The sequence below is a fragment of the Giraffa tippelskirchi genome, chromosome 4, assembly GCF_054371585.1.
Source record: "Giraffa tippelskirchi isolate mGirTip1 chromosome 4, T2T-mGirTip1v1.2.pri, whole genome shotgun sequence".
Taxonomy (NCBI): domain Eukaryota; kingdom Metazoa; phylum Chordata; class Mammalia; order Artiodactyla; family Giraffidae; genus Giraffa; species Giraffa tippelskirchi.
The window spans coordinates 54,839,032-54,865,308 of NC_137278.1; the positions used below are offsets into that span (position 1 = coordinate 54,839,032).

The following is a 26,277-nucleotide window of genomic DNA, read 5'->3' on the forward strand; positions in this document are numbered from 1 at the left end:
CCAGGAAAGACCTCGTGAGAATAATGTTCTTCCCCCTAGTATTCATAATAATGGATAAGAGGACAGCAGGAGGCCACCAGTGCCAGCCAAAAGGAGGGCATTAAGACAGAAGACTGTACCACAAGAAGTGCTGGCCATGCTCTCTCTTTTTTTAATTGGAGGACAATTGCTTTACAATGTTGCATTGGTTTCTGCTGTACAACATTGCGAATCAGTCGTAACTATAAATTTTTATCCACTTCCTCTTGGGCCTCCCTTCCCGCCCCCATTCCACCCCTCTAGTTCATCACAGAGCACCAGGCTGGGCTCCCTGTGTTATTAATGTATTAGCACCTTCCCGCTAGCTATCTACTATAGTGTACATATGTCAATGCTACTCTCTGAATTCATTCCACCCTCTCATTCCCCCACTGTGTCCACAAGTCTATTCTCTACCTCTGTGTCTCCATACCTTCCCTGCAATTAGGTTCATCAGTACCATCTTTCTAGATTCCATATATACGCTTTAATATACTATATTTGTTTTTCTCTTTCTGACTTACTTCACTCTGTATAAAAGGCTCTAGGTTTATCCACCTCACTAGAATTGGTGCAAATTCATTTCTTTTTATGGCTGAGTAATATTCCATTGTATATATATACCACAACTTCTTTATCCATTCATCTGTCGATGGGCATCTAGGTTGTTTCCATATCCTGGCTACTGTAAATAGTGCTGCAGGGAACACTGAGGTAACATGTGTCTTTTTGAATTGTGGTTTTCTCAGAGTAGATGCCCAGTAATGGGACTGCTGCGTCATATGGTGGCCATGATCCTTAATCGATTACACAGTCCTCACTGGGTGCAGCCTATTCTCCTCATCTCCATGAGACAGACAGGAGCCTCCCCACTGAAGCTCTGATCAAAATGTGGTTTGCCTCCTAGTGCCAGCCCCTGGGGCCTGGGGAAGGAAAAAAAAATGGCTCAACAGAGTTCTCTCTCCATTCCTAGAGACTCAGCCCATCTCCGGTCTGTTGTTTACCTGGGCACAGAACAGGGGAGGATGGCACAAGCATATTAAATTAGGTAATCCAGATTTCTTCCTTCCAGCTTGAGGTTATAATAGCTGAGACATCTATCTCTCCCAGTGGAGATGAAAGCCAGGCTCCTTCAGGGGAAAAACTACATACACACTGAGCCAAGACAGGATTCAATGAAGTAGTGTTCAGAGAAGTGGACATCTTTGACCCAGGACACCCCAGAGGGTAAGTCCAGACGAATCCTTTTTTGGATGAGAACTTTTTTCTCCAAAATGGAAATATCCTTATTATTTTTTCTGATGATATTTGATCACGGTAAAACATTCATAAAACACAGCAAATGTGAAACTGACCTCATGATCCCAAATTGCAGAAACAACCCTAGTTAAGTGATGAATATTTTCCACACTATTTTTAGTAAACAATCACATGTGCACAAACTCAGACACTTCAGATATAAACAGGATGCTATATGTTATTCACAGCCTCTTTTAGCTAAGACACAATATATCAGTACAAACACGTAGCTTATGATTTTCACTTGGTTCACGACTATAATTGTACTGGTCATAAGAGAAAAAAAAGCTGTCTGTCAAAAGGGAATAGATTAAATAAATTACAAGGGAATAGATTAAATAAATTACAGTCCATCTATACCATGAAATTCTATGTGGCCTTAAAAAAAAAGTAGGTAGATCTATTCATGCCTTCATGAAAGTATCTAAAAAAATAAATTTAAAAAACATAGTAAGAACTATTAGGTATAGTATAGTTGTTATTCAGTCACCCAGTCACGTCTGGCTCTTCGAGACCCCATGAACTGCAGCATGCCAAGTCTCCCTGTCCCTCACCATCTCCCAGAGTTTGCTCAAGTTTATGTAAATTGCATCGATGATGTCATCCAGCCATCTCATCCTCTGATGCCCTCTTCTCCTTCTGCTCTCAATCTTTCCCAGCATCAGGGACTTTTCCAATAACCATCTGTTCACATCAGTGACCAAACAACTGGAGCTTCAGCTTCAGCATCAGTCCGTCCAGTGAATATTCAGGGTTGATCTCCCTTAACATTGACTGGTTTGATCTCCTACCTGTGCAAGGAACTTTCAGGGGTCTTCTCCAGCACCACAGTTTGAAAGCATCAATTCTTTGGCATTCTGCCTTCTTTACAGTCCAACTCTCACAACCACACATGACCACTGGAAAGACCATAGCCTTGACTATATGGACCTTTGTTGGCATAGTAATATCTCTGCTTTCAACACACTGTCTAGGTGTGTCATCGTTTTCCTACCAAGAAGCAATCATCTTCTGATTTCATGGCTGCAGTCACCATCTGCAGTGATTTTGGAGCCCAAGGAGAGGAAATCTGTCACTGCTTCCACCTTTCCCCCTTCTATTTGCCATACAGTAATGGGGCCGGATGCCATGTTCTTAGTTTTTTTAATATTTAGTCTTAAGCTGGCTCTTTCACTCTCCTCCTTCACCCTCATCAAGCGGCTTTTTAGTTCCTCTCCACTTTCTGCCATTAGAGTGGTATCATCCACATATCTGAGGTTGTTGATGTTTCTCCTGCCTATCTTGATTCCAGCTTGTAACTCATCCAGTCCAGCATTTCTCATGATGTGCTCAGTGTATAGGTTAAACAAACAGGGTGACAGTAGACAGCCCTGCTGTACTCCTTTCTCGATCTTGAACCAATCACTTGTTCCAGACAGGGTTCTAACTGTTGTTTCTTGATCTGCATACAGATTTCTCAGGAGACAGGTAAGATGGTCTGGTATTCCCATCTCTCTGAGAGCTTTCCACAGTTTGTCATGATCCACAGAGTGAAAGGCTTTACCATAGTCAGTGAAACAGAGATAGATGTTTTTCTGAAATTCTCTTGCTTTCTCTATAATCCAGTGAATGTTGGCAGCTTGATCTCTAGCTCCTCTTCCTTTTCTAAACCCAGTTTAGACATCTGGAAGTTCTTGGTTTGCATAATGCTGAAGCATACAGTGCTGTATGTTGTGCTTAGTCGCTCAGTCGTGTTCAACTCTTTGTGACCCCATGGACTGTAGCCCACCAGGCTCCTCTGTCCATGGGATTCTCCAGGCAAGAGTACTGGAGTGGGTTCCCATGCCCTCCTCCAGGGGATATTCCCAACCCAGGGATCGAACCCAGGTCTCCTGCATTGCAGGCAGACTCTTTATTGTCTGAGCTACTAGGGAAGTCCAAAGCATTTGGTACATCCTTAAAAAAAGGAAAAGTATGTTTACATGTGTGTACCTCTGAATATTCATCGGAAGGACTTTTGCTGAAGCTCCAACATTCTGGCTACCTGATATGAAGAGCCAATTCATTGGAAAAGACCCTGATGCTGGGAAAGACTGAAGGCAAAAGTAGAAGGGGATGGCAGAGGATGAGATGGTTGGATGGCATTATCAACACAGTGAACATGAATTTGAGTGAACTCCGAGAGATAGTGGAGGACAGAGGAGCCAAGCGTGCTATAGTCTATGGAGTCGCAATGAGTCAGACACAAATTAGCAACTGAACAACAACAAAAGTGTGAGTACATATACACACGCACACATTTTTAAAAATTGTATACAACTGTGAAAAGCAGTAACGGTGAGAGTGAATGGTGTTGCGAAGAAATTTAGTTTTATTGCACAATTTTGTGTATTGTTTCTTATTTTCCTTTTAATTTTTTTAACATGTGAATGCTTCTTTACCAACTCTACTAATTGAAGAATTTTGTTTATCTTGCCCATCATTATAAGAACAATACCTGCTCTGATAAGGGCATTCAATAAATATTTACTTGAAGAACAACTTTATAGACTAGTTGATTTGAAATGTTCCAGTGAACATCCTTGTACCTGCTTCTCTGCTGATAAGGTTTAAAACTGTGGTCAGACCTTTTCCACCTCTCCCTTGAGACTAGGCAACATCTTTCCTGGAAAAGTCCCAATTCCTGGAGTACTTACCAACAAAGGAAGATGTCGGTGAATGTCTCTGCTGTGGTGAATAGTGCAAATATAATCCAGTACATCATCCATTTGACCTGTTGAAAGAGAAAGCAACAAAGCTAGCAGAAAAGGTCAAGGATGAATGACTGCCAACTTCAAGAGAACAGGCTCCAACAGCAGATGTTGAGGTGGGTCCAGGCAGCCTGGCCTACCACTGGTCACCCCTTCTCCTATCCTTCCCCAGGTTGGTCCAGTTCCACTCCAGACCCCGGGGCTGCAAGCAAATAGGCCATTTCCACAACTGACCCGTGCTCAAGCTCAAAGTAGACTTTAGGTGGCCTTCATTAGCCCTCAGGTGAGCCAGTGAGACCTGAAGACCAGCAGTGACTCAGGATTCAGTCAGGTCATTTTGCCAGGACTAACACCAGGTGAATAAAGTTTCCAAGCTTCCACAGAGACACACTCTGGGATTAACTTTAACCTGGCCATATTCTCTGAGATAGAATAATGGTAATCCTCACTGGTCACTTAAAAACGCTTCTGAGGACTTCCCTGGTGATCCAGTGGTTAGGACTCAGAGCTTCCACTGCAGGGGGCACAGGTTTGATCCCTGGTCAGGAACTAAGATTGCACATGCTGAGGTACAGCAAAACAAGCAAACAAAAAACTCTTTCATGCAGGAAAGCCCTCGTAGAAACTGGATCTTTTCTTTTAATCTCCCCCATGTGACCATCCTTTTCCATTTCTACTGTTTCTCTTCCCCAGTTGAAGCCTTGGTTTCCCCCTCCCCGCACCACCCCCCCGATCTCTTTAACTACTGTAAGAGTCTCCTAACTGCTTTCCTGCCCCTTGACTTTCCTCTTACCAATCCATCTTGCAAACTATCCCCATACTAATCCCCCACAAAGCATGAACTCATCCTACTAACCTTCCATTTAAAATCTTCTAGCCTGCAGAATAAACTCCAATGTCCTTAGTCTGCTCCTCCTGTTTTTTGGAAATGGTGGAGTAGTTTGTATTGGACTAATCCTCTTGCCAATAATGATAATAAACTCAGAACAAAATATTTTATTTTATTCTATCTATCTTTGGCCATGCCACGTGGCATATGGGAAATCTTAGTTACCTGACCAGAGACTGAACCTACACCCTCAGCATCAAAAGCACAGAGTCCTAACCACTTGGCTGCCAGGGAATTCCCTAAACGAAATATTTTAAAATAACTGTCTGAAGGCTAGAAAAGCTATCAAAAGCTGGCAGAAACTGGAAAGGATCCAACTCTTGAAATGTGGGGACCACACCAGAGTAAATCCACGTGGATGCAGCTAAAGAAACCGCCCAGCCAGCAAATCATGGGGCAGACAGAACCCCAGAAGAAACCCATAGCCAAATTTGCCTGAGGAAGTGGAAAATAGAGTTTGAGACTGTCAAAGATGCGGGAAATTGAAAAGGAAAAATCCTCAATAAGAGGGAAGCATAAGTCATAAACCAAACTCACATATAAATTCCTTTCAGTTTCTTAGCTGGCTCCTGAATTGTACAGAATCAGGTAATATTCCAAGGTGGCTGAGTAAAATACAGCTAGGAAGTGGAGAGTTGGGCAGAGATTCAGTTTCTGCCCACTACAGGAGAAACACTATGGGAGTTTAGAGTTCAAGTTTTGCCTAATTAGAGGAGTTGGTAAACATTTGGGAATTTCCAGGGGAACATCTAAAAGGTCATACTTCAGGAATAAAAATTACAACCTAGGACTTAAGAGATTAGCTCTAGGACTAAGAGTAAAACTAAAATACACCTGCCCCAAGAAAATGTAAAACTTAACTACCACAAGGTCAAGATGATCTGTCAGAAGTTAACTGCCTGCTAGAATAAAAATTAACATTCTTCACAAGAAGACAACACAGATCTGGAGTTCCTATGATGAAGTATACATAAAAATTCCAACAAGCAAAAAAGGCAAAACATATATGAAGAAACAGGAAAATATACTCCATGGTTAAGAGAAAAACTAGTCAATAGAAACAGATCCGTATTTGACTTAGATGTTACAATTAGCAAAGACTTTAAAAAATATAAATGTATACTGAGACAACTAAATATTCACACGTAAAAGAATGAAGATGGACTTCTACCTCATACTATATACAAAAAGTGAACTCAAAATGGATCAGAGACCTAAATGCAATAACCTTACAAGAAAACACAGGAGTAAATTTTTGTGGCCTTGGGTTAAAAAATGTTTTCTTAGATGTGACACCAAAAACACAAGCAACAAAAAAAGAAAATAGATATATTAGACCTTGTAAAAATTAAAAATTTTTGTACTTCAAAAGATACCATCAAGAAAGTGAAAAGACAACCCACACAATGGGGGAAATATTTGCAAATCAATATCTGACAAAGTATTTGTATTGAAATAATACAGGACTTATATAGCACAACAATAAAAAGATCCAACCCAGGTCTCCTGCACTGCAGGAAGATTCTTTACCAACTGAGCTACTAGGGAAGCCCCAATAAAAAGACAAATAACCCAATTTAAAATGTTTCAAGGGCCCAAATCTTTTAGAAAATGAATCAATAATTAATAAATCCAACACCCATTTATGATAAAAGACCTGAATAGCCAATATGATACTGAAGAAGAGAAACAAAGTCAGAGAACTGACACTGTCTAATTTTAAGACTTACTGTAAAGCTACAATAATCAGGAGAGTGTGGTATTAGTGAAATAACAGATAAAAACAAATAGATGTAGGCACTGATCTTACATCTTTCACAAAAATTAACTAAAACTATAAAATTTCTAGAAGATAACACAAGAGAAAATCTAGGTGATCTGGAATTTAGTAATTAGTCTTTCAACACACCACCATGACCCATGGAAGAAAAAAATGATAAGCCAGACTTCATTAAAATGAAAAATTTCTGCTCTGCAAAAGATATTGTTAAAGAGAATGAAAAGACAAACCACAGACTGGGAGAAAATATTTGCAATACACATATCTGAAAAGGGACTTGTATCCAAAATATTCAAAGAACATTTAAAACTCAACAACAACAAAAATAACAACCCAATTTTAAAAATGGCAAAAAAATCTGAACACATATCTCACCAAAGAAGATATACAGCAACTTAATAACAGGTATTTTGTTATAAATTTTTTTTATCACCACTTAACAAGACACTTATCCTAGGAGGAAAAGGATGGGTTCAGTATAATTTTTTTTAAGTATAAATGTGTTAAAAAATCTATAGGAAAAGGTAGATATAATGAGTGAAGAGATGGGAGATTTCAAGAGAAAGAAGGAAAATCTTTAAAAAGAACTAAATGACATCCTAGAACTGAAAAACACAACATCTGAAAAAAAAATGTTTTTAATTATTGAATGGAATTTATAGCAGTTTGGACACAACAAAAGATCTGTGAACTTGACGACAAGACAACAGAGTGAGCTAGGCTGAAGCCTAGGTTAGGGGGTGAGGTGGGGGATGAAAAGTCTCAATACCTGAAGAACAGGTATCAAGCAGTCAAATATACATGGAATAGGAATTTGAGAGAAGAGAAAAAAAGAGAATTGGACAGAAAAATTATTTGAAGAAATGCTGCCTAAAGTTTTCCAAAATTTGACCAACATATCAAACCCACAAAACCCAGTGAATTGAAGCAAGATAAATATGAAGAAAACCACACCTAGCCACATCATAGTAAAACCACTAAAAAACAAAGGGAAAATCTTAAGTGAGGGGAAAAAAGACATTACATACAGGGGAATGACAGTAAGAATTACAGTTGACTTTTTATCAGAAAGAATGAATACCAGAAGAAAATGAATAACATCTTTAAAGTGCTACACACACACACACACAAATAGCACCAACCTATAATTCTATACCCAGCAAAACTATCTTTCAAAAAACCCGAAGGCAGTTCTGGTGAATCTCATTGCCTTTGTGACTCTGAAACATGTGGCCAAATAGATCAGTTAGAGGCTTTCTCTATTTAGAAAAACAGAATAATCCCTTGGGAACAAGGCTGGCTTAGTCCATCAAAAGAAACTTCTCTGTGACTCTATATACTACCAAGGTTATCTGCAGCAGAATGGGCTCCTTAGCAGGGAGCAAACAATCTTATCTAGTTGTAAACTCCCTGGTACATGGGGGCCCAGGATCTAAGAATTCCCAACACTGGTATCCATATACACTGTAAGGAGCCTGAATTCCCTCTCTGGAAGTTTTTTCTTTTCAGTCTTCAAACCATGTTCCAGGGACTTCCCTGGAGGTCCAGTAGTTAAGATGCTGCACTTCAGAGAATACTGGCCTAAGTGGGTTTTTGGGAAGATGGGATTAGATAGCTTGCAAGGCAAAGAAGTGCTCCCCAAGAGAAGGATGGCTAGGTATACATGGGAGGGAAGGGACCTGCTGAAGTCAGGGCATGAGTGACTGATAGATATGGAGCCACTCACATTAACAAGAAATTTAAGGGAAAAAAAAAGCCAAATTAGGGAGAAGAAGTTGAGCTCCATGAGGCTGAGGACAATCTGAGGGTCTCGGGGGACATCTAAGAAAAATGTCCAACGGGCCTCTGGAGAGGCAAAACTAAATCTCAGGAAGGAGATTGGGCCTGAAGACTGAAGACAAAGATAAGGAAGCCATGGTAGAGAGGAGGCTGGGAGGGATAGCCTAAAGAATTTTCCATCATGTACTCCTTCATCTTAAAATACTTTCATGCAGAAAGAAGGATCTGAGAATGACTCACTGAGCCTAAGAAGGTAGTGAAATACTGGTGACTCAGACATGGAAACCATAAATAAATATCTGAAAATGGAATCCCGACCACTCCTCAGAGAAACCAAACGGAAGCTGTTTTTCCAAGATTTGAAACAGAACTTGCCAGGTTAGAGGGATTCTGCAAGGTGGAGGTGGGAGTGTGGGTGGGCCAACACCCAGAATAGAGAGAGGAAGTTATTGTTGATTTGTGACGTTATCATCAGGGGCAACTCTGGAGTGAACAGATGACAGCACAACTGGGAACTCCCTCTGAACTGGTCAAGCCCAGGAATGAGGAGATAGGAGAGAAGCGATGACCCTAGGTCACAACCATAGGGTGGGAAGCAGATCTTGGTGACCTTCCATGAGTCACAGAAGGGGCTGAGACCCCAGGACCCCTCAGATCCTGCCCCCAGGGCTCCTGGGAGCCTGTGAAAGGCCTCCTCCATGAACCCTGGAGGCAGCAGGCTCAGTCAACCCTTAGCCTCACCTCACCTGTGGACTCTCCCCCACGCCAGTCACACTAATATTCCTTCAGCCTCTCACACTCCCTTCTGCATCTGAGCTCTCCTCCCGTCTCACAGGGAACCCTCTCTGACAAATGACTGAGGAAGGAAGTATCTGAGCCCGGCTGACAGATGAGTTGGCACTGTCTGCTGGTACAAGCTCACAGGGGACAACTGTACAGTCAGAGGTGGCCCGGAGAGAGTAGGGAGGGAAACTCCCTGTAGGCAGAACTTTGAGCAGTGCTCTCAGTCCAGAAGGAGAACTGTCCTGAGGTAAGGCATTTATACTGTCACCATGTATACTAACTATATTTTCATAGTTTCTGTATTCTTTTTTTCTTTTTAGATTTTTCTTGATGTGAATCAATTTTAAAGTCTTTACTGAATTTGTTACAATATTGTTTCTGTTTTATGACTGCAAGGTTTTTTGGCCACAAAGCATGTGGGATCTTAGCTCCCCAACCAGGAACTGAACTTGCATTTCCTTCATTGGAAGGAGAAGTCTTAACCATTGGACCACCAGGGAAATCTCATTTTCTGTGTTCTTGATGTTGTAACATCTGGGGTTTTGCTGACTGGAGAGACTGCCTCTCCTATGACTAGCTAATTCATAGAGATAGTAAATTTCTTATCCCAGAGCACATCTGCAAACTGAGCAATCTGGGGTCCATACTAGAAACCACCTCCTTTATGGAGCTCTCACAGGTTGAGCTAATATTTCCCAGCCCTAATCATCTGGGCGATGATAACTGGAGGCAGATCCCATACCCCAGAGCCTGCTGAAATTATTCAAACTAGCCGGTCGTAAGGTTGCACACTCTGCTTTGCCTTGAATTCCCCACAGAAACTGTAATAAAGGTCAATGCCCATGTTTTCCTCTTGCTCTCCCTCTAACTCCTAACTGACCCTGGTGCTTCTCCAGTGGCCCTGCATGATGTGCTGAACCGCCTACTTCCAAGGAACTGTGAGTAAAAACTTCTTCCTCCATGAGTCATTTCTGTGTCTGCATGCCTTACCATAGCTGATTAAAACAAGTCTGGGATACATTTTAAAACACCAGGTAAGGATTTGGATAGATGATGAGGTACTTGGAAGGGACAAGACTGAGAATTTGGTGTTGAGGTGGTTTAGAAATTATGTGGATGGGTCCATAGAATGCAGGTATTTGTGGCTCATGCTAATGCACACCAGATGGTCCCAATGGCAGAGGAGGCTCTTGGTAATCAGGTGGATGAGATGACCAGCTCTGTAGGTGTCTGTGAGCCTCTTACTTCAGGCATGATATTGCTTGATCAATGGGCTTATGTAGCAGTGATCATGTGGACAGAGGAAACACACTGGCTCAGCAATGTGCATTTCTCTCACCAAGGATGACCTGGCCATGACCACTGCTCAGACACCAAGTTGCCAACAGCAGTGACTAAGCATCTCCAGGATGGTACCATAACTCAAGGCACCAGCCAGTCTCCTGGGAGCAGGCCATCATACCAAGACCCTTCCTTCATAGAAAGGGGAGCACAGAGTCTTTCTGGAATATTCATTCTTTGGGCATGTGGGCTTGCTTTCCCTACTGCCATGTTTCTGGCATCCACACAACAAACTGTGGACTCCATTGAGTATCCTTCTCATTTTGATGTATTCCACCCAACAATCCCACGAGAGGAGCCTGGCAGGCTGCAATCCATGGTGTCATAAAGAGTCAGACATGACTGAGCACACACACACACAACCAACACTGCCTCTGACCAAGGGCCCTCTTTTACAGCCAAAGAAATGCAACAATAGGCTGATGTTTTGGGGAGTCTCTGATCTAATCATGTATCCCAATGCCCAGAAGCAGATGGCCTTATACAATGCTGCAAAAGCTTCGGAGGGTGCCAGAAAAGAACCAGGTGGGAATTAGCATTCTGGGAAGTTGCTATGCTCTCCTAGACAATGCAGTTTCCTCTCTGAACTAGTGACCAACATGGTACTGCATCTTAGCCAGAATCTAAAGGTTCAGGAACAAAGGAAATGAGGGTGGTGTTTCTTAGGATTAGGTCTAATGCTAGCTCCCTGCAATTCAAAGTGTGGTTCATGAGATTGCAACATTGGAATCCCCAAGGAGTTTGTTAGAAATGTAGAATCAGCTTGTTAGAAGTGTAGCATCTCAGGTCCCACTCCGGAGCTAATGGATCAGTTCTACATTTTAATAAAATTCTCTGCTTATTCATATGCAAGTTAAAGTTTGAGAATCACTGGTCTAACCCACTCACAACACTTCAATTCTCATCCTCAAACTTCTGAACTCTGGTTTTTAATAATTTTAGTACTTGAAGGATGGATGCTTCCATCAGGGATATAAAATGGTTCTGATGAAGTGGAAGCAGAGCCTAGAAGGTCACCTCTACATTCAAGACCACCATGTCACTAGGAAATAGATAATAAAGGGCTTATGGACTGCAAGAAGATCCAACCAATCCACCCTAAAGGAAATCAGTCCTGAATATTCATTGGAAGGACTGATACTGAAGCTGAAACTCCAATACTCTGGCCACCTGATGAGAAGAGCTGACTCATTTGAAAAGACTCTGATGCTGGTCTTTTCAAGATTGAAGGTGGGAGGAGAAGGGGACGACAGAGGATGAGATGGTTGGATGGCATCACCGATTCAATGGACATGAGTTTGAGTAAACTCTGGGAATTGGTGATGGACAAGGAGGCCTGGCATGCTGCAGTCCATGGGGTTGAAAAGAGTCAGACATGACTGAGCGACTGAACTGAACTGAACTGAACTGGGCTTTTGTAGGGTAACTGATACTGCTTATGAAGGGGAACTAGAGTTGCTATTACACAATGTGGTGGGAAGTAGGTTGGAGGGAGGTTAAGAATCCTTTAGGGCAGCCATCCCCAACCTTTTTGGCACCAGGGACTAATTTCAATTTCGTGGAAGACAATTTTTCCATGGATGGGGGTTGGCGGGTGGTTTCAGGATGGTTCAAGTGCAGTAGGGTTCGTACTCTTATGAGAATCTAAAGCCACTGCTGATCTGATAGGAAGTGGAGCTCAGGCGGTAATGTGAGAGATGGGGAGCAGCTGTAAATACAGATGAAGCTTCACTTGCTTGCCCACTGCCTACCTCCTGTTGTGTGGCCTGGTTTCTAACAGGCCGTGAATACAGGTCTGTGGCCTGGGGGTTGGGAACCTCTGCTCTAGGGGATCTGCAAGCATTGTTTTGTTCAGAGGTAAAAGTCAATGGATCATTACTACAACCTTCCAGAGGTAAGACCACTAAGACCTCAGATTCCCCAGGAATGAAGATTTAGGCCACAACCTTGAAGAAGAGAAGAGGGCTTCCCTGGTGGCTCAGATGGTAAAGAATCTGCCTGCAATGCAGGAGACCTAGGTTCAATCCCTGGGTTGGGAAGATCCCCTGGAGAAGGAAATGGCAACCCACTCCAGTATTCTTGCCTGAGAAATCCCATGGACAGAGGAGCCTGGCAGGTTACTGTCCACGCAGTTGCAAAGAGTCCAACACAACTGAGCCACTAACACTAACACTTGGAGAAGAAACCACACTCACTAAAGTTGAAGGCACAGGGAGCATGGACTGGATGGTGGAAAAGGGAAGTAATAGGAAAAGCTGTGAAAGACTTCAGAATGGGTGTCCTGTGGACTGCTAGCTGCTAGCCAGAGCAGGCTCCTGAATTATTTTAACTCTGCAGGTGTCTTGTTTTACAATATCTTTGAGTTATTTTACAACTTTGTGAGTTACCGAAAACTGATTGCAATGCAAATAATTTAGTCTATAGAGCTGAACAATAATTTTGTTCAGTGGAGATACAACTGGGCCCAATGATCACATTTCCCAAGAAATCAGCTGAATGTCTATGAACAAACATTTCATCATACCTCATTGCTTACATATATATCTGTTCTTTGGAGTCTCTTTGGACTGTTTTCTAACACCTTATTGGTTCCTACATTACTCAGAGAGTTCAGTAAAATTTTCAACATGTGTTAATGTTTGTATAAGAATCATGATTTCACCCCTTTTTAAATTCAGTCAGTTCAGTTGCTCAGTCGTGTCTGACTCTTTGTGACCCCAGGGACTGCAGCACGCCAAGCCTCCCTGACCATCACCAACTCCCAGAGTTTACTCAAACTCATGTCCATTGAGTCGGTGATGCCATCCAACCATCTCATCCTCTGTCATCCCCTTCTCCTCCCACCTTTAATCTTTCCCAGCATCAGGGTCTTTTCAAATGAGTCAGTTCTTCACAACAGGTGGCCAAAGTATTACAGTTTCAGCTTCAACATCAGTCCTTCCAATGAACATTCAGGACTGATTTCCTTTAGGATGGACTGGTTGGATCTCCTTGCAGTCCAAGGGACTCTGAAGAGTCTTCTCCAACACCACATTTCAAACGCATCAATTCTTCTGCGCTCAGCTTTCCTTATAGTCCAACTCTCACATACGTACATGATTACCGGAAAAACCATAGCTTTGACTAGATGGACTGTTGTTGGCAAAGTAATGTGTCTGCTTTTTAATATGCTGTCTATGTTGGTCATAACTTTTCTTCCAAGGAGCAAGCATCTTTTAATTTCATGGCTGCAGTCACCATCTGCAGTGATTTTGGAGCCCAAGAAAATAAAGTCTGTCCCTGTTTCCACTGTTTCCCCATCTTTTTGCCCTGAAGTGTGGGACCGGATGCTGTGATCTTAGTTTTCTGAATGTTGAGTTTTAAGCCAACTTTTTCACTCTCCTCTTTCACTTTCTTCAAGAGGCTCTTTAGTTCTTTGCTTTCTGCCATTAGGGGTGGTGTCATCTGCATATCTGAGGTTATTGATATTTCTCCTGGCAATCTTGATTCCAGCTTGTGCTTCATCCAGCCCAGCATTTCTCATGATGTACTCTGCATATAAGTTAAATAAGTAGGGTGACAATATACAGCCTTGACATACTCCTTTCCCAATTTGGAACCAGTCTGTTCCATGTCCAGTTCTAACTGTTGCTTCCTGACCTGCATACAGACTTCTCAAGAGGCAGGTCAGGTGGTCTGGTATTCCCATCTCTTTCAGAATTTTCCACAGTTTGTTGTGACCCACACAGTCAAAGGCTTTGGCATAGTCAATAAAGCAGAAATAGATGTTTTTCTGGAACTCTCTTGCTTTTTCGATGATCCAATGGATGTTGGCAATTTGATCTCTGGTTCCTCTGCCTTTTCTAAATCCAGCTTGAACATCTGGAATTTCATGGTTCACGTACTGTTGAAGCCTGGCTTGGAGAGTTTTGAGCATTACTTTACTAGCGTGTGAGATGAGTGCAATTGTGTGGTAGTTTGAGCATTCTTTGGCACTGCCTTTCTTTGGGATTGGAATGAAAACTGAATTTTTCCAGTCCTGTGACCACTGCTGAGTTTTCCAAATTTGCTGGCATGTTAACAAAAGACATACATACCAAGCATGAACTCATGACCACGGACTTAAATAAGGACGCTAGCATCTATTCATCTTTTCTTTCTTTCTGTATCATGTATAGATTTAAATCTTTTAACTAATTTTATTTTTATTTATTCTCCTTCTCCCCTTAACATAGTATATGGGCTCTTCCAGTGATGGTTTACCTGACAATTTAATTTTTAGAGTGTTGACTATTAAGGTTAGATCCTATCAGAGCCAGAAGAAGAGAGAGGACTTTGCCAGAGATATGAATCTGGAGTTGGATTCAAATGAAGAAATTTGGATTTGGCAAGTACATGGTACAGAATTCTTATTGGAAGAATTTGTTTTGTTTTGGGGTGAAGCAGAAAAAAATAGCTTTGTTGCTTTGTGAGGCAAGGGAGGACACAGTGGGATTGTGCCTCTCAAAACTGTGTGTCCTAACCTGGAAAGAATTGGTGAGGAGTTTTATTCTTGCCTCAAGTGGTCTCCTGATCAACTCTGAAGAATACTTCATCAAGGGTGTTCCATCTTCCATTTGTTCTGGAAGGATTTTTTAAAAGCCATAACCTAGGTAAAGGAGTGGATGCAGATGTTGTGCAGCCCAAGAAATAACTGTAATATAGATCACTATATATTTTTATATATATAATATACAGGCATATCTCCTTTTATTGTTTTTTTTAAATGCTCTTTGCAGACATTGACTTTTTTCACAAATTGAAAATCTGTTGTTAAGCAGATATACTGGCACCATTTTTCCAACAGCATTATTTTTGAATAATGGTGTATATAGTTTCTTAGACATAATGTTATTGCACACTTAATAGACTATAGCATAGTGTAAACACAAGATCTGTATGCTCTAGGCAACTAAAAAGTGCATGTGACTCGCTTTTTGGTGATACTCATTTTATTGTTATAGTCTGAAATCAAACATGCAGTATCTCTGAGGTGTAGGGTGGGTGTGTCTCTGTGTGTGTATTTTTAAAACTACTAGCATCCAGGGACTTCCCTGGCAGTCTCCTGGGTTGCACTGCAGGGACACATGTTCAATCCCTAGTCAGGGGACTAAGATCCTGCATGCCTCTTGGTGTGCCAAAACAAAATTATGAACTACTAGCATCCAACTCCAGTACTCTTGCCTGGAAAATCTCATGGACGGAGGAGCCTGGTAAGCTATAGTCCATGGGGTCGCTAAGAGTCGGACACGACTGAGCGGCTTCACTTTCACTTTTCCCGTTCATGCACTGGAGAAGGAAATGGCAACCCACTCCAGTATTCTTGCCTGGAGAATCCCAGGGATGGTGGAGCCTGGTGGGCTGCCGTCTATGGGGTCACACAGAGTCGGACACGACTGAAGAGACTTAGCAGCAGCAGCACCCAAAGCCTTCTAATCTGGAGGGCATCTCCCAGCATGTGGGTCTTTATGGAAGGCGAACTCTATTACCCAGCCTTGGAAAAATCAAATGTCCCTATCCAGGGTTGTGAATCTTCATGGTATGTTCCAAAGGCAAGAATGTTCCAAAGGCATGGGCAGCTGGCAGCCAGTTTGTTAGTGGCGACCTGGGCAGCAGATTCCTAACCAGACCCTTCCTGCAGCACAGGCTTGGCCATCACCCAGACTTCTCAGACCTTCCCCAGTTTCTGAGTATCTTTCCCAAACCTTCTAGTTAATTCTATGAAAGTGAAAGTGTTAGTTGTTCAGTCGTGTCCGACTCTTTTCGACCTGATGGACTATAGCTTGCCAGGCCTCTCTATCCGTGTAATTCTCTAGGCAAGAATACTGGAGTGGGTTTCCATTTCCTCTTCCAGGGATCCTCCCAACCCAGGGAACAAACCCAGGTCTCCTGCGTTGCATGCAGATTCTTTACCGTCTGAGCCATCAGGGAAGCCCTATAAATTCCTTTCTGTTTAAGCATTTGCCCATCAAACCTTGACTAGTGTAGTAAGTTTGGAAAGACATAAAAAGCTATGAATGTCCAGAGCAGTGTCTCTCAAATTAAGAATCTTGTTAAAAATGCCGATTTTTGAGTAGAGTTACCTGTACACCTGAAACTAACACAACATTGTAAATCAACTATACTCCAATAAATATTAAAAAATTGAAAGTAAATAAATACAATAAAAATAAATTTAAATGATAATACTTTTATTTATTTATTTATTTATTTTTAATGATACTATTTTTAAATGCCAATTTTTATTTCGGAGGTTTGGGTAGGGCTTGAGATTCAAAGTTCTAACAAGCTCCCAGGTGATGTAGGATAATGCCAGTCCACAGACCACTCCTTGGGTGCTGAGCTCAGGAGTGCTGAATGCTTGGAGAGAAGTAGCTAGAAAGTAGGAAGGAGCAAGATCAACAAGGTTCAACACTATCTAATGGAGTTTGGACTTGATCCTACAGGGGATAAGCAGCCATTAAAGGACCCAGGGGGAGTGAAATGAATAGATTTCCATTTCTCGAGGGTTTGTAGACATAACGTAGACAACAGAGCAGGAGAGACAGGAGGTGGAGGAAGCAGTGAGGGATCTGGTGGGCAGAACAACAGCCTCCAAATGTCCTCGTCCTCATTCCCAGAACCTGTGCATATGTTACATTATATGATGAAAGGGACTTTGCAGTTATTAAGTTAAGGGCTTTCAGATGGAAAGATGGTCCTGGATTAACCAGGCAGGCCCAGTGAATCACAGGAATCCTTACAAGTGGAGAACCCTTTCTAGCTGCAGCCAGAGGGAGAAGGGATTACAGAAGAACAGGTCAGATACACAAGACTGGTGACCCTGAAGGTGCAGGAAGAGGCTCAAGCCAAGGCATGCAGGTGGCCTCCAGGAACTGGAAAAAGCGAGAAAGTGGGCTCTCCCCTACAGCCTCCAAACAGAGGCTTGATTTCAACCAGGGACACCCATGTGACTTGACCTCCAGAGCTGTGAGATAGTACATTTTTGCTTTTTTTGGTTTGGTTGGTTTTGGTCTTTTTTTTGGCAGGGGTGGGACAGCAGCTGTACATAGGGCTTGTGGTACCTTTGTTCTTCGACCAGGGATCAAACTTGTGCCCTTGCAATGGAAGCAGGGAGTCCTAACCACTGGACCACCAGGGGACGCCTGCATTTGTGTTCTTTTAAGCCACGAAGCTCATGGTAATTTGTTACAGGGGCAATAAAAAAAATTAAAAAAAAGCATATAGGAGGCCACTGGGATATTCAGGGGAACAATGATGAGAGCCTCACTGAAGAGAAAGTATTAATCTCTCAGTCATGTCTGACAAGTCTTTGTGACCCCATGGACTGTGGCCCGCCACACTCCTCTGCCCTTGGAATTCTTCAGGCAAGAGTACTGGAGTGGGAGGCCATCCCCTTCTCCAACGGATCTTCCTGACCCAGGTATCGAACCCGGGTCTCCTGCACTGCAGGTGGTTTCTTTACCGCCTGAGCTACCAGGGAAGATCTCATTGAGGAGAGGGCAACATAGAAGGAGAGACCTGGTTTGAAAGATTATTGGGACAATAGAGACGGAGGGTCATAGTTAACCAGCTGGGTGTGTGGGTGGGGATGGGTGGTGAGGAGAGGCAGGAGTCAAAGGAAGCTTTCAGGTTTCTCTCTCGGACAAAGGGGTCTGTTGGTCAAAAGGAAGGAAAGAAGTGAGTGTGAGTCTGAGTGTGAGAGAATGTGTAAGTGTGCACACAAGTGTGTGAGTTGAAGGCATGTGGGAAATCCCAGAAAAAGGAAGGAGTCTCCCTTAATACCACTGGGCTCTTTCTTTCCAGTTCTGTTTTTACCGAGAAACTGGCTAATCTTAACTCTCAAGCTTTCCCTCCTGAGAACAGCACAGCCAACATAAACAGCTGCTCTGCCTGTCAGTTATATTTTTCAGTTTAAATTAATGAACTGCCATTCTAGTCCTACACCAGGCTCCCCTGAGTTTAGTCATGGCAAAACAATTCCCCGAGGTTCACTGTCTCCCAGATGAGCGGACAGAATTGAGTTTTGTACCCCTGCAAAGCAGAGGATCAGACCTTGAACCACGGTGACTCCAGTTTCGCCTCCTTCCTTAGCACAGCGTCCCCGTGTCCCCAGCTGGAAGGGGTCAGAGAAAGGTAGGGAGACGTGGAGGAGGCTGCCCAGTGCTGTCCCCTGGGCCAAGACAACTAGGAATCATGAGGTTCTGTGCTTGCAACTTCACTGCTCTTTAGAGTTCACACTCTGAGATTCCTTCACATACGCTTATCGGGGACCCAGTCTCCAGAGGGGACACACCCCATTTGGATCCCCTGCATGGTAGCAAATGCAAGCCAGGCAAGCCATTCTGGGGAACTCTGAGGGGGTGGAGGCAGGTCTGGCTGAGTTGATCTAGAGGTGGCTGGTTCCATCCTAAAGACATCCTGGGAAAGCCAAGAAAATAACTTCAGAGCAGGTTACTGCTCTGAATTATTTCTTAAGCTGTGCCTAACTTGCCAAGTGACCTCTTCTGAGTAAAAGGAGGGCAAAGATCCTTTGTCCCTCCCAACGCTAAGGGCTGGACTGTTGATATCAACCCACTGCTCAGATGAGGAAACTGAGGCTCTAGGAAGTTAAAGTTCTTGTCTAATATTGCGTCAATCAAACATCAGAACCAGGACTTAACTTCAGTCTTTTGATGACAAAAATCTCTATTCTTTGTACTTTGACCGAGGATTCTGTCCCCTCTGGGGAGGGATATCCCCCGGCCCACACTCCCCGCAGGCCTTTGTCAATCAGTGGTAGTCTGACGATTCTCCTGCCTAGAGGTGCCCAGAACATTTAGGGTTGTGACTGGGGCACCCAGATCACCCAACAGTGACACAATCCTCCCACCAGTAAGTCCTCCTGATCCTCTACCTGTGTGTCCAGCCCTCGGCCAGGTGCTGTGGAAGATGGTGTAGGAGGTATATGTGGAGGATGGTATAGCCATAGGAGGATGGTAGCTCCTGTTCTCTAAAAGTTTATAAAGCAACAGTGCTTAGATTGTGGGGTGTTCAAACCACAGAACTGGAGTGGGGTTCAGAGTTGCTGAACCAGGTCTGCTGGACATTAGGATCTGAGCCCCTGCCCCCAGTGCAAGACTGTTTCCCAGTAACATTGCCTTCTGCTCCAGACAAGGAAACTGACACTCAGAGAGATGAAGTCAGGCTTCCAAGCCCATGGCCTGTGGCCTCTGGTGGCCTCCAACTCTAGCTACCATTTCTTCTTGCCAGGCCTCCCCACTCTCATCACTTCCACACTCTACTTGTAACACCCCTGTTACTCAGCACAGTAGTTCATTTGTTTAAAATAATGCTTCATTATGTCACAGTCATGACCACCAGTCAATGAAAAAATTGTGTGAATATGCAATCACCTCTTTTCCTATGGCCTCCACCTCACTCCATGCATTCTCGTGACTCTTCTTAAAAGGATATGGAATCTCCTTTAACCTTGCTAAAGATTAGCAAGATTAAAGGAGAGGACTTCTGGGTGACATCTGGCAGGTCACTGTACCGGCCTGCTCCCAGTACCCACCAAAGAGGGCATCTGCCCTGCCCCCACTTCACGCTCAGCCTCCCCCACTTAACCCCATCATCACCTACCCCACCCACTCAAAAATTGTGCTACTTACATATTCTTTAATGTCCTTTGACTTCACAGCCTTGTAGGAATAATATGCAGGGTAAAGAGTGCCAAATATTAGCCTGGAGGGAAGAGAGAGAGGGAAAAAATGAGAAATGTGATTTTCATTCATTCTGTTTGATGGAAAATGTTGTCTTCAGTGCCAGAGTATCCCCTCAGCTATAGAACATGCTTCTGTGGGGCTTCGGTTATTTTTCTGAAGACGCTGAAGCTTTTCTGCTCATGGCTGGGATATGCTTAGGAACCTCTATGACCTGTTACAACTGCACACCCACCCTTCTTCAATCTGTCATTTGGCAACACAGAAGGGTGGTTTGGGGTCATGGAAGCCAAAAATGGGAGGGTCGGGGGATCTGAAGGTGGGAAACCAAGCTGAGCAGCCAAAAATCCTGAAATTAAAGGCCCAGTGGATTTCCCTGGTGGTCCAGTGGATAAGAATCCACCTGCCAATGCAGGGGACACAGATTCCATTTCTGGTCCTAGAAGATCCCACATGTCAAGGAGCAACCAAGCCTGCACACTGAAACTTCTGAAGCCTGTGCACCTAGAGCCTGTGCTCCAAAGCAAGAGAAGCCACGACAATGAGAAGCCCACATACTGTAAGGAGGAGCAGCCCCCACTCTCTGCAACTAGGAAAAAGTTCTTGCAGCCATGAAGATAGAGCACAGCCAAAACTAAAAATTAATGATTATGCATATGTTTTTAAAAGGCCCGATGTTCCCCCCTGCTGCTAATCCCCATCAGATGCTCTCTTAAGCCCACCTACACCTTGGGCTTCTTTTTCTATCAAAACTGCATCACTCCAAGTTTCTTCAAATTTCACTCCCTTCAGACTGGATTTCAGCATCCTGCAGTCAGAATCAGCTGTTCAGTTTGTAAATCCAATCAAGCCAACCCTTCCTCCCACCAGACACATAAATCCCCACCTTGCATTAACCTGCTTCCTGCTGCTCTGAAGATGTAGAAGCAAAAATAATGACACTAGTGTGACTGTTTGAGCTTCAGCTCTCACTGAGTCATCACGCCTGGGGCCATGCACCAGGTCATTAAATAATCAGACTGCATAGCATAGCACCACTTGCCCTCCTTCTCTCTACTTTGTCCCCTCCCCATCCCCCGCCACGGAGTCTTTGCCTGTTCTGTTCTTTCCTTCTGTAATCTCTGCACCACACCCCCCACCCCCGCCTCGACCTTCTTCTTTGTCAGGTTGGTGCCTATTCACTCATCCGATGCCAGCTCCATATGATCTCTTCCTGGAAGCCTTCCCTGACCTCTCCCCCTAAGTTAAATCTTCCCAGTACTCTCTCAAAGCATATGTACAATTTGATCAGGGCACATGATGTTTTGATTGACAGCATCCTCCAACTGGACTCTAAGTGCCTCAGGGCACAGAATGGATCTGCTTTGTTCAACAGTGTGTTTCCAGCACCTACCACATAGGAGACTCAATAGATACTTTAATAATAATTATTTTAATTTTATTCATTTATTTATTTTTGGCTATGCTGGGTCTTCATTGCTGTGCACAGGGTTTTTCTAGTTGTGGCGAGTGGGGGCTACCTACTCTCTAGTTGTGGTGCTCGGACTTCTCATTGTGGTGGCTTCTCTTGTTGTGGAGCATAGGCTCTAGGCCGTGCGGGCTTCAGTAGTTGCAGCTTGCAGACTCTAGAGCACAGGCTCAGTAGCTGTGGTGCTTAGTTGCCCTGTGGCATGTGGGATCTTCCCAGACCAGGGATCGAACTCATGTCCCCTTCATTGGCAGGTGGATTCTTAACCACTGGACCACCAGGAAGTCCCCTCAATAGATATTTTTAAATGAATGAATTGACAGGATGCTGGAGCTGGAAGGGTTTCATCCTTTCACCCGACAGGTGAAGTCACCTCTAGGTGTCAATTCAGGTGCCAGCTGTTGTACCATCCTGGCTCTGTCCCCACAAGGGCCAGCATCTCATGTGACAACCCTATGGACAGAGCCATGTAAGGAGACACTATGCTCAGGAAGCCCAAAGCCATGGCTGGTTCATCAGGGGGAGTCATACAGTGACACAGAGAACTCCCATCAGATGCTTTTTATCAAGCAAGGCTTAGTTTTACAATACGCTGTGGCAGGTAACACCTTGACAGTCCACATTCATCAGGTTTCCATGGAAAAACAGAAAGCTAACTGAACTGAGTCTGTTTCTTGTGCTGAATGGGAAGGGGAAAGGGTTTTGTAACCTTGACTCACACAGGCCCTGCACTAAGCGCTCTGCAGACATGAGCTCAGACAGCCTTGATAACGAGAACCTCGTCCGTAGACAGGGCACCAAGGCTAGAACGGCTAGTCCGAGCTTGCCTAGTTCCATGACCAGTAAGGGATAAAGGAGGGGAAGGGACCCAGCCAGACTGGCCTCCTCTGTGTCTGACTCCTTACCAACACTGTCCGCTGCCTTGGAGAGCAAGGCCACGCCCTGGGAAGGCGGAAATTGTATCTAGGGAGCTAGATAAGACAGCCAAAGGGACAAAAACATAGTCTGAAAGAAAACAAGAAAATTCAAAAAGAGGGTGACTGTCTGGTGGCTAAAACTTTGCGCTTCTAATGCAGGGGTTGTTTGGTCATTCATTTATGTCTGACTCTTTGCAACCCTATGGACTGCAGCACACACAGGCTTCACTGTCCTTCACCATCTCCCGAAGTTTGCTCAAACTCATGTCCATTGAATCCAATGCAGGGGGCCCAGGTTCAATTCCTGGTCAGGGATCCCACATACCACAACTAAGAGTTCGAATGCCTCAACTGAAAAAACATCCCGCATGCCACAGTGAAGATCCAAGATCCTGTGTGTTCCAACTAAGAACTGGTGCAGCCAAATAAAATGTCAAAATATTAATTAAAAAAAAAAAGATGGCCACAGTGCCAAAGACACAGGTAGCCCAAGGAAGTCCACTGGGATCTGTCACAAGTCAGCTCAGAGGAGGTTTCCCCAACCCCCCCACCCAGCCCTGCTTTGTCCCTAAGCAGTATTCTCAGATACTCGGGAGAATCTCCCTTCATCCATGAGAACTTTCTTGACCTCAGCATCCCCTGAAGATTAGGTTCCTCTTCTGTTCTTCATTGCCACACCCTGGATGGTCCCCTTTCTTAGCTCTGATCCATATCACTTGCATCAGTTTTTTCCATGTCTGTCTCTCCCACAAGACAAGTTCCACAAAGCTGACTTGATGTTGTCTACCTACAAGTCCAACCCACACCCCTTGAGCAGAGGAAGTGCTTGGTAAATATGTGTTCCCTCTGGGAAGTTTCAGAAAGTGGTGAAGCAAGGGTCAGAGCCACCCAAGGGACGCTCATGACTTTGGTGCTGAGGTCTCAGTAGCGAGGAGATGCTGGACACCACCAGGCTGCTTCAGCAAAGCCTCCAGCACAACATCACAGGCCCCGGAGAAACAAACACGCCCTCCTTTAGCACAGAGGCCCTGGTCAATAGTCACGTCTGCCAGGACAGAGAAGCCTGGCATGCTGCAGCCCATGGGGGTGCAAAGAGTCGGATGCAACTAAGCGGCTGAACAGCAACGGCCAGGAGGGTGTCCAGACCTTGCCTTGAGGCAGCGTGTGAGCAGCAGAAGAGACACGTGGAAAGTGCATCTTGACCTGACAGCCCATGGATCAGCTCTTCTGTGAACCCCAAAGGCCAGTGACACCCCCCGAGTGGACATAGAGGTGGAAAGCCTCACGAGGGCCAAGACAAAGGAGGCCTGTGCTCTGTCTGCCTGGGGGACTCATATGTGAATGGCTGCCAGCATCCCCTTCCCATAACTCCACACCTTCCTCCCACCACCCTCCACCCCTCGCCCCCATAAAGTCTCACTAATCCTTTAAGACTAAGCCACTTCTGTGTGTCTTTGATCAGTTGTCTCTCAGGATTTTCTTGACACTTGTTAAGTTTCTTACAGCTCTTATGTAGTAGTTTTAATAATAAGACATTAAAAATAATGATATTAATATCACTGAGTGCTCACTCATGCCAGGCACTGCTCTACAGGCTGTCTATTCTCTCAGTCCTCTCAACATCAATACAGGATAAGAATTCTTGTACTATTAGTTGCTCAGTTATGTCCGACTCTTTGCGACCCCATAGACTGTAGCCCACCAGGCTCCTCTGTCCATGGAATTCTCCAGACAAGAATAGTGGAGTAGGTTGCCAATCCTTTCTGCAGGGGATCTTCCTGACCCAGGGATCAAACCCAGGTTTCCTGCATTGCAGGCAGATTCTTTTTCATCTGAGCCACCAGGGAAGCCCTAAGAATTCTTGTGCTTAGGTGCTCAGTCGCGTCTGACTCTTTGTGACCCCATGGACTATAGCCTGCCAGGTTCCTCTCTGTCCATGGAATTCTCCAGGCAAGAACACCAGAGTGGGTTGCCATTTCCCTCTACAGGGAAGAACTCTTACTACTCCATTTTACAGATCAGAACACTGAGGCTTACAGGGACAAACAGCCAGGAGCTGAGCTGGGATGTGATCCGGGCAGCCTGACAACAGGCTGACTGTCTTCTCCCAGGGCGGCCTGTGCTGACTGGGTCACACCATCCAGGCCTGGGGGATTAGGGGGGTCCCCAGAACCTGACACAGCCCCTGCCCAAGTGGCTACTGGACAAATGTCTGTTGGATGAATAAATATCAAACAACTGCAACCTCTCTCCAAGGAACTTCAGCCCACTTCAGATTCACATAACCCTCTCTACAAGGTCAAGAGAAAAGCTGTACAATTCTTAGGAGGAATAAAGCCACTTAAGTGCTTAAGGTTGGCTCAAGAGCGGGAAGGAAGAAGGCTTGAGTGCCTTCTGTAGAGGGGAAACCAGCCTCTGTGCTCACACAATCCACCTGGTTATCTGTGAACGCAGTCCCACCTGGCGCTCCAGAGCCACAGAACTCTGCACCCACCCACCCTCTGCCCACGGCCATTTACTGCTCCCCGGAAGCCCCCAACCCAACCTACTGCTTCCATGTATCTGCTTGCTGCATCCCTGCTATCTTTGCCCTTCATTCCTCCTCTTACTCCAAACTAGGGGCCTTCATCCGGGTTGCCTCCTTTGCTCCCTGCCAGCTGCAGTGGGGGCAATGGGCCTCCTGTGAATGCTAATCTCTGAGACAGCAGTTCCCAACTGGGAGTGGGACATCTGGGCAACATCTGGAAACATGCAGGTCATCACAACTCAGAGAACGCTACTGGCATCTTGTGGGGGGAGGCCTGGGATGCTATTCAACATCCTACAACACACAGGACAGCCTCCCAAAGCCTGATTGGGTCCATAACATCAGAAGTGCCAAGGTGGAGAAACCCTAGTCTCGGTGCTGTTTTTCGATCCTTGGGCCCTGCTCCTTTCCTTCAGCTTAAATGACATAAGATAACTGCTTTGAGTAGGACCCAGGGGCCTCTCTTCTTTCTCCAGTTAATGTCCAAGGAGTTAAAATTTCCTAAGAAGAAAGGGGTTCCCAGGTGGTGCTAGTGGTAAAGAATCTGCCTGCCAATGTAGGAGACATAAGAGACTCAGGTTCAATTCCTGGGTTGGGAAGATCTCCTAGGGCAGAGCATGGCAACTCACACCAGTGTTCTTGCCTGGAGAATCTCATGGACAGAGGGGCCTGGCGGGCTACTCTAGTAGCCATGGCCAGTCCATGGGATCACAAAAAGTTGGACACAACTGAAGCAACTTAGCACAGCACAAGAAGAGAGGTAAGAGGTCTGTTGAAAGCCTGATTGAGCCCCACTGAGCCCCTCACTGGGCTCACCAAGCCAAACAACAGTGGAGGGTCCCTGAGGGTGAGCCCACGCCTGATTTCATCTCGGCCAAGTCCACAGGTTCCCCCCTCAACACTCAATCACCCCTGTTTCCAGCCACTCCACCATTTCCCAGCCCTGCTGGGACCCCAGCACTGGCAGCAATATGCACCCTTGGCACCGATGCAAAATATCCCATTTCTGATTATTGTCCTATGTA

At 44.6% G+C, this 26,277-nt stretch overlaps 1 protein-coding gene across 15 annotated transcripts in view; it reads right to left on the reverse strand.

Moving 5' to 3' along the window:
* The window catches only part of REEP1 (receptor accessory protein 1), a 127,425-nt gene that overhangs the window by 50,118 nt on the left and 51,030 nt on the right, over window positions 1-26,277 (reverse strand). For all 15 annotated transcript variants that reach the window (XR_014082752.1, XR_014082753.1, XR_014082751.1 and 12 more), the window contains exons 2-3: window positions 20,290-20,362; window positions 3,993-4,069 (exon numbers count right to left, since the gene is read on the reverse strand). Coding sequence is in view for 12 of the 15 variants with exons in the window: in XM_081592879.1 (XP_081449005.1) it covers window positions 3,993-4,069; window positions 20,290-20,362 (150 nt within the window). In the remaining 3 variants the exon portion in view is untranslated. The remainder of the gene's footprint in view (window positions 1-3,992; window positions 4,070-20,289; window positions 20,363-26,277) is intronic.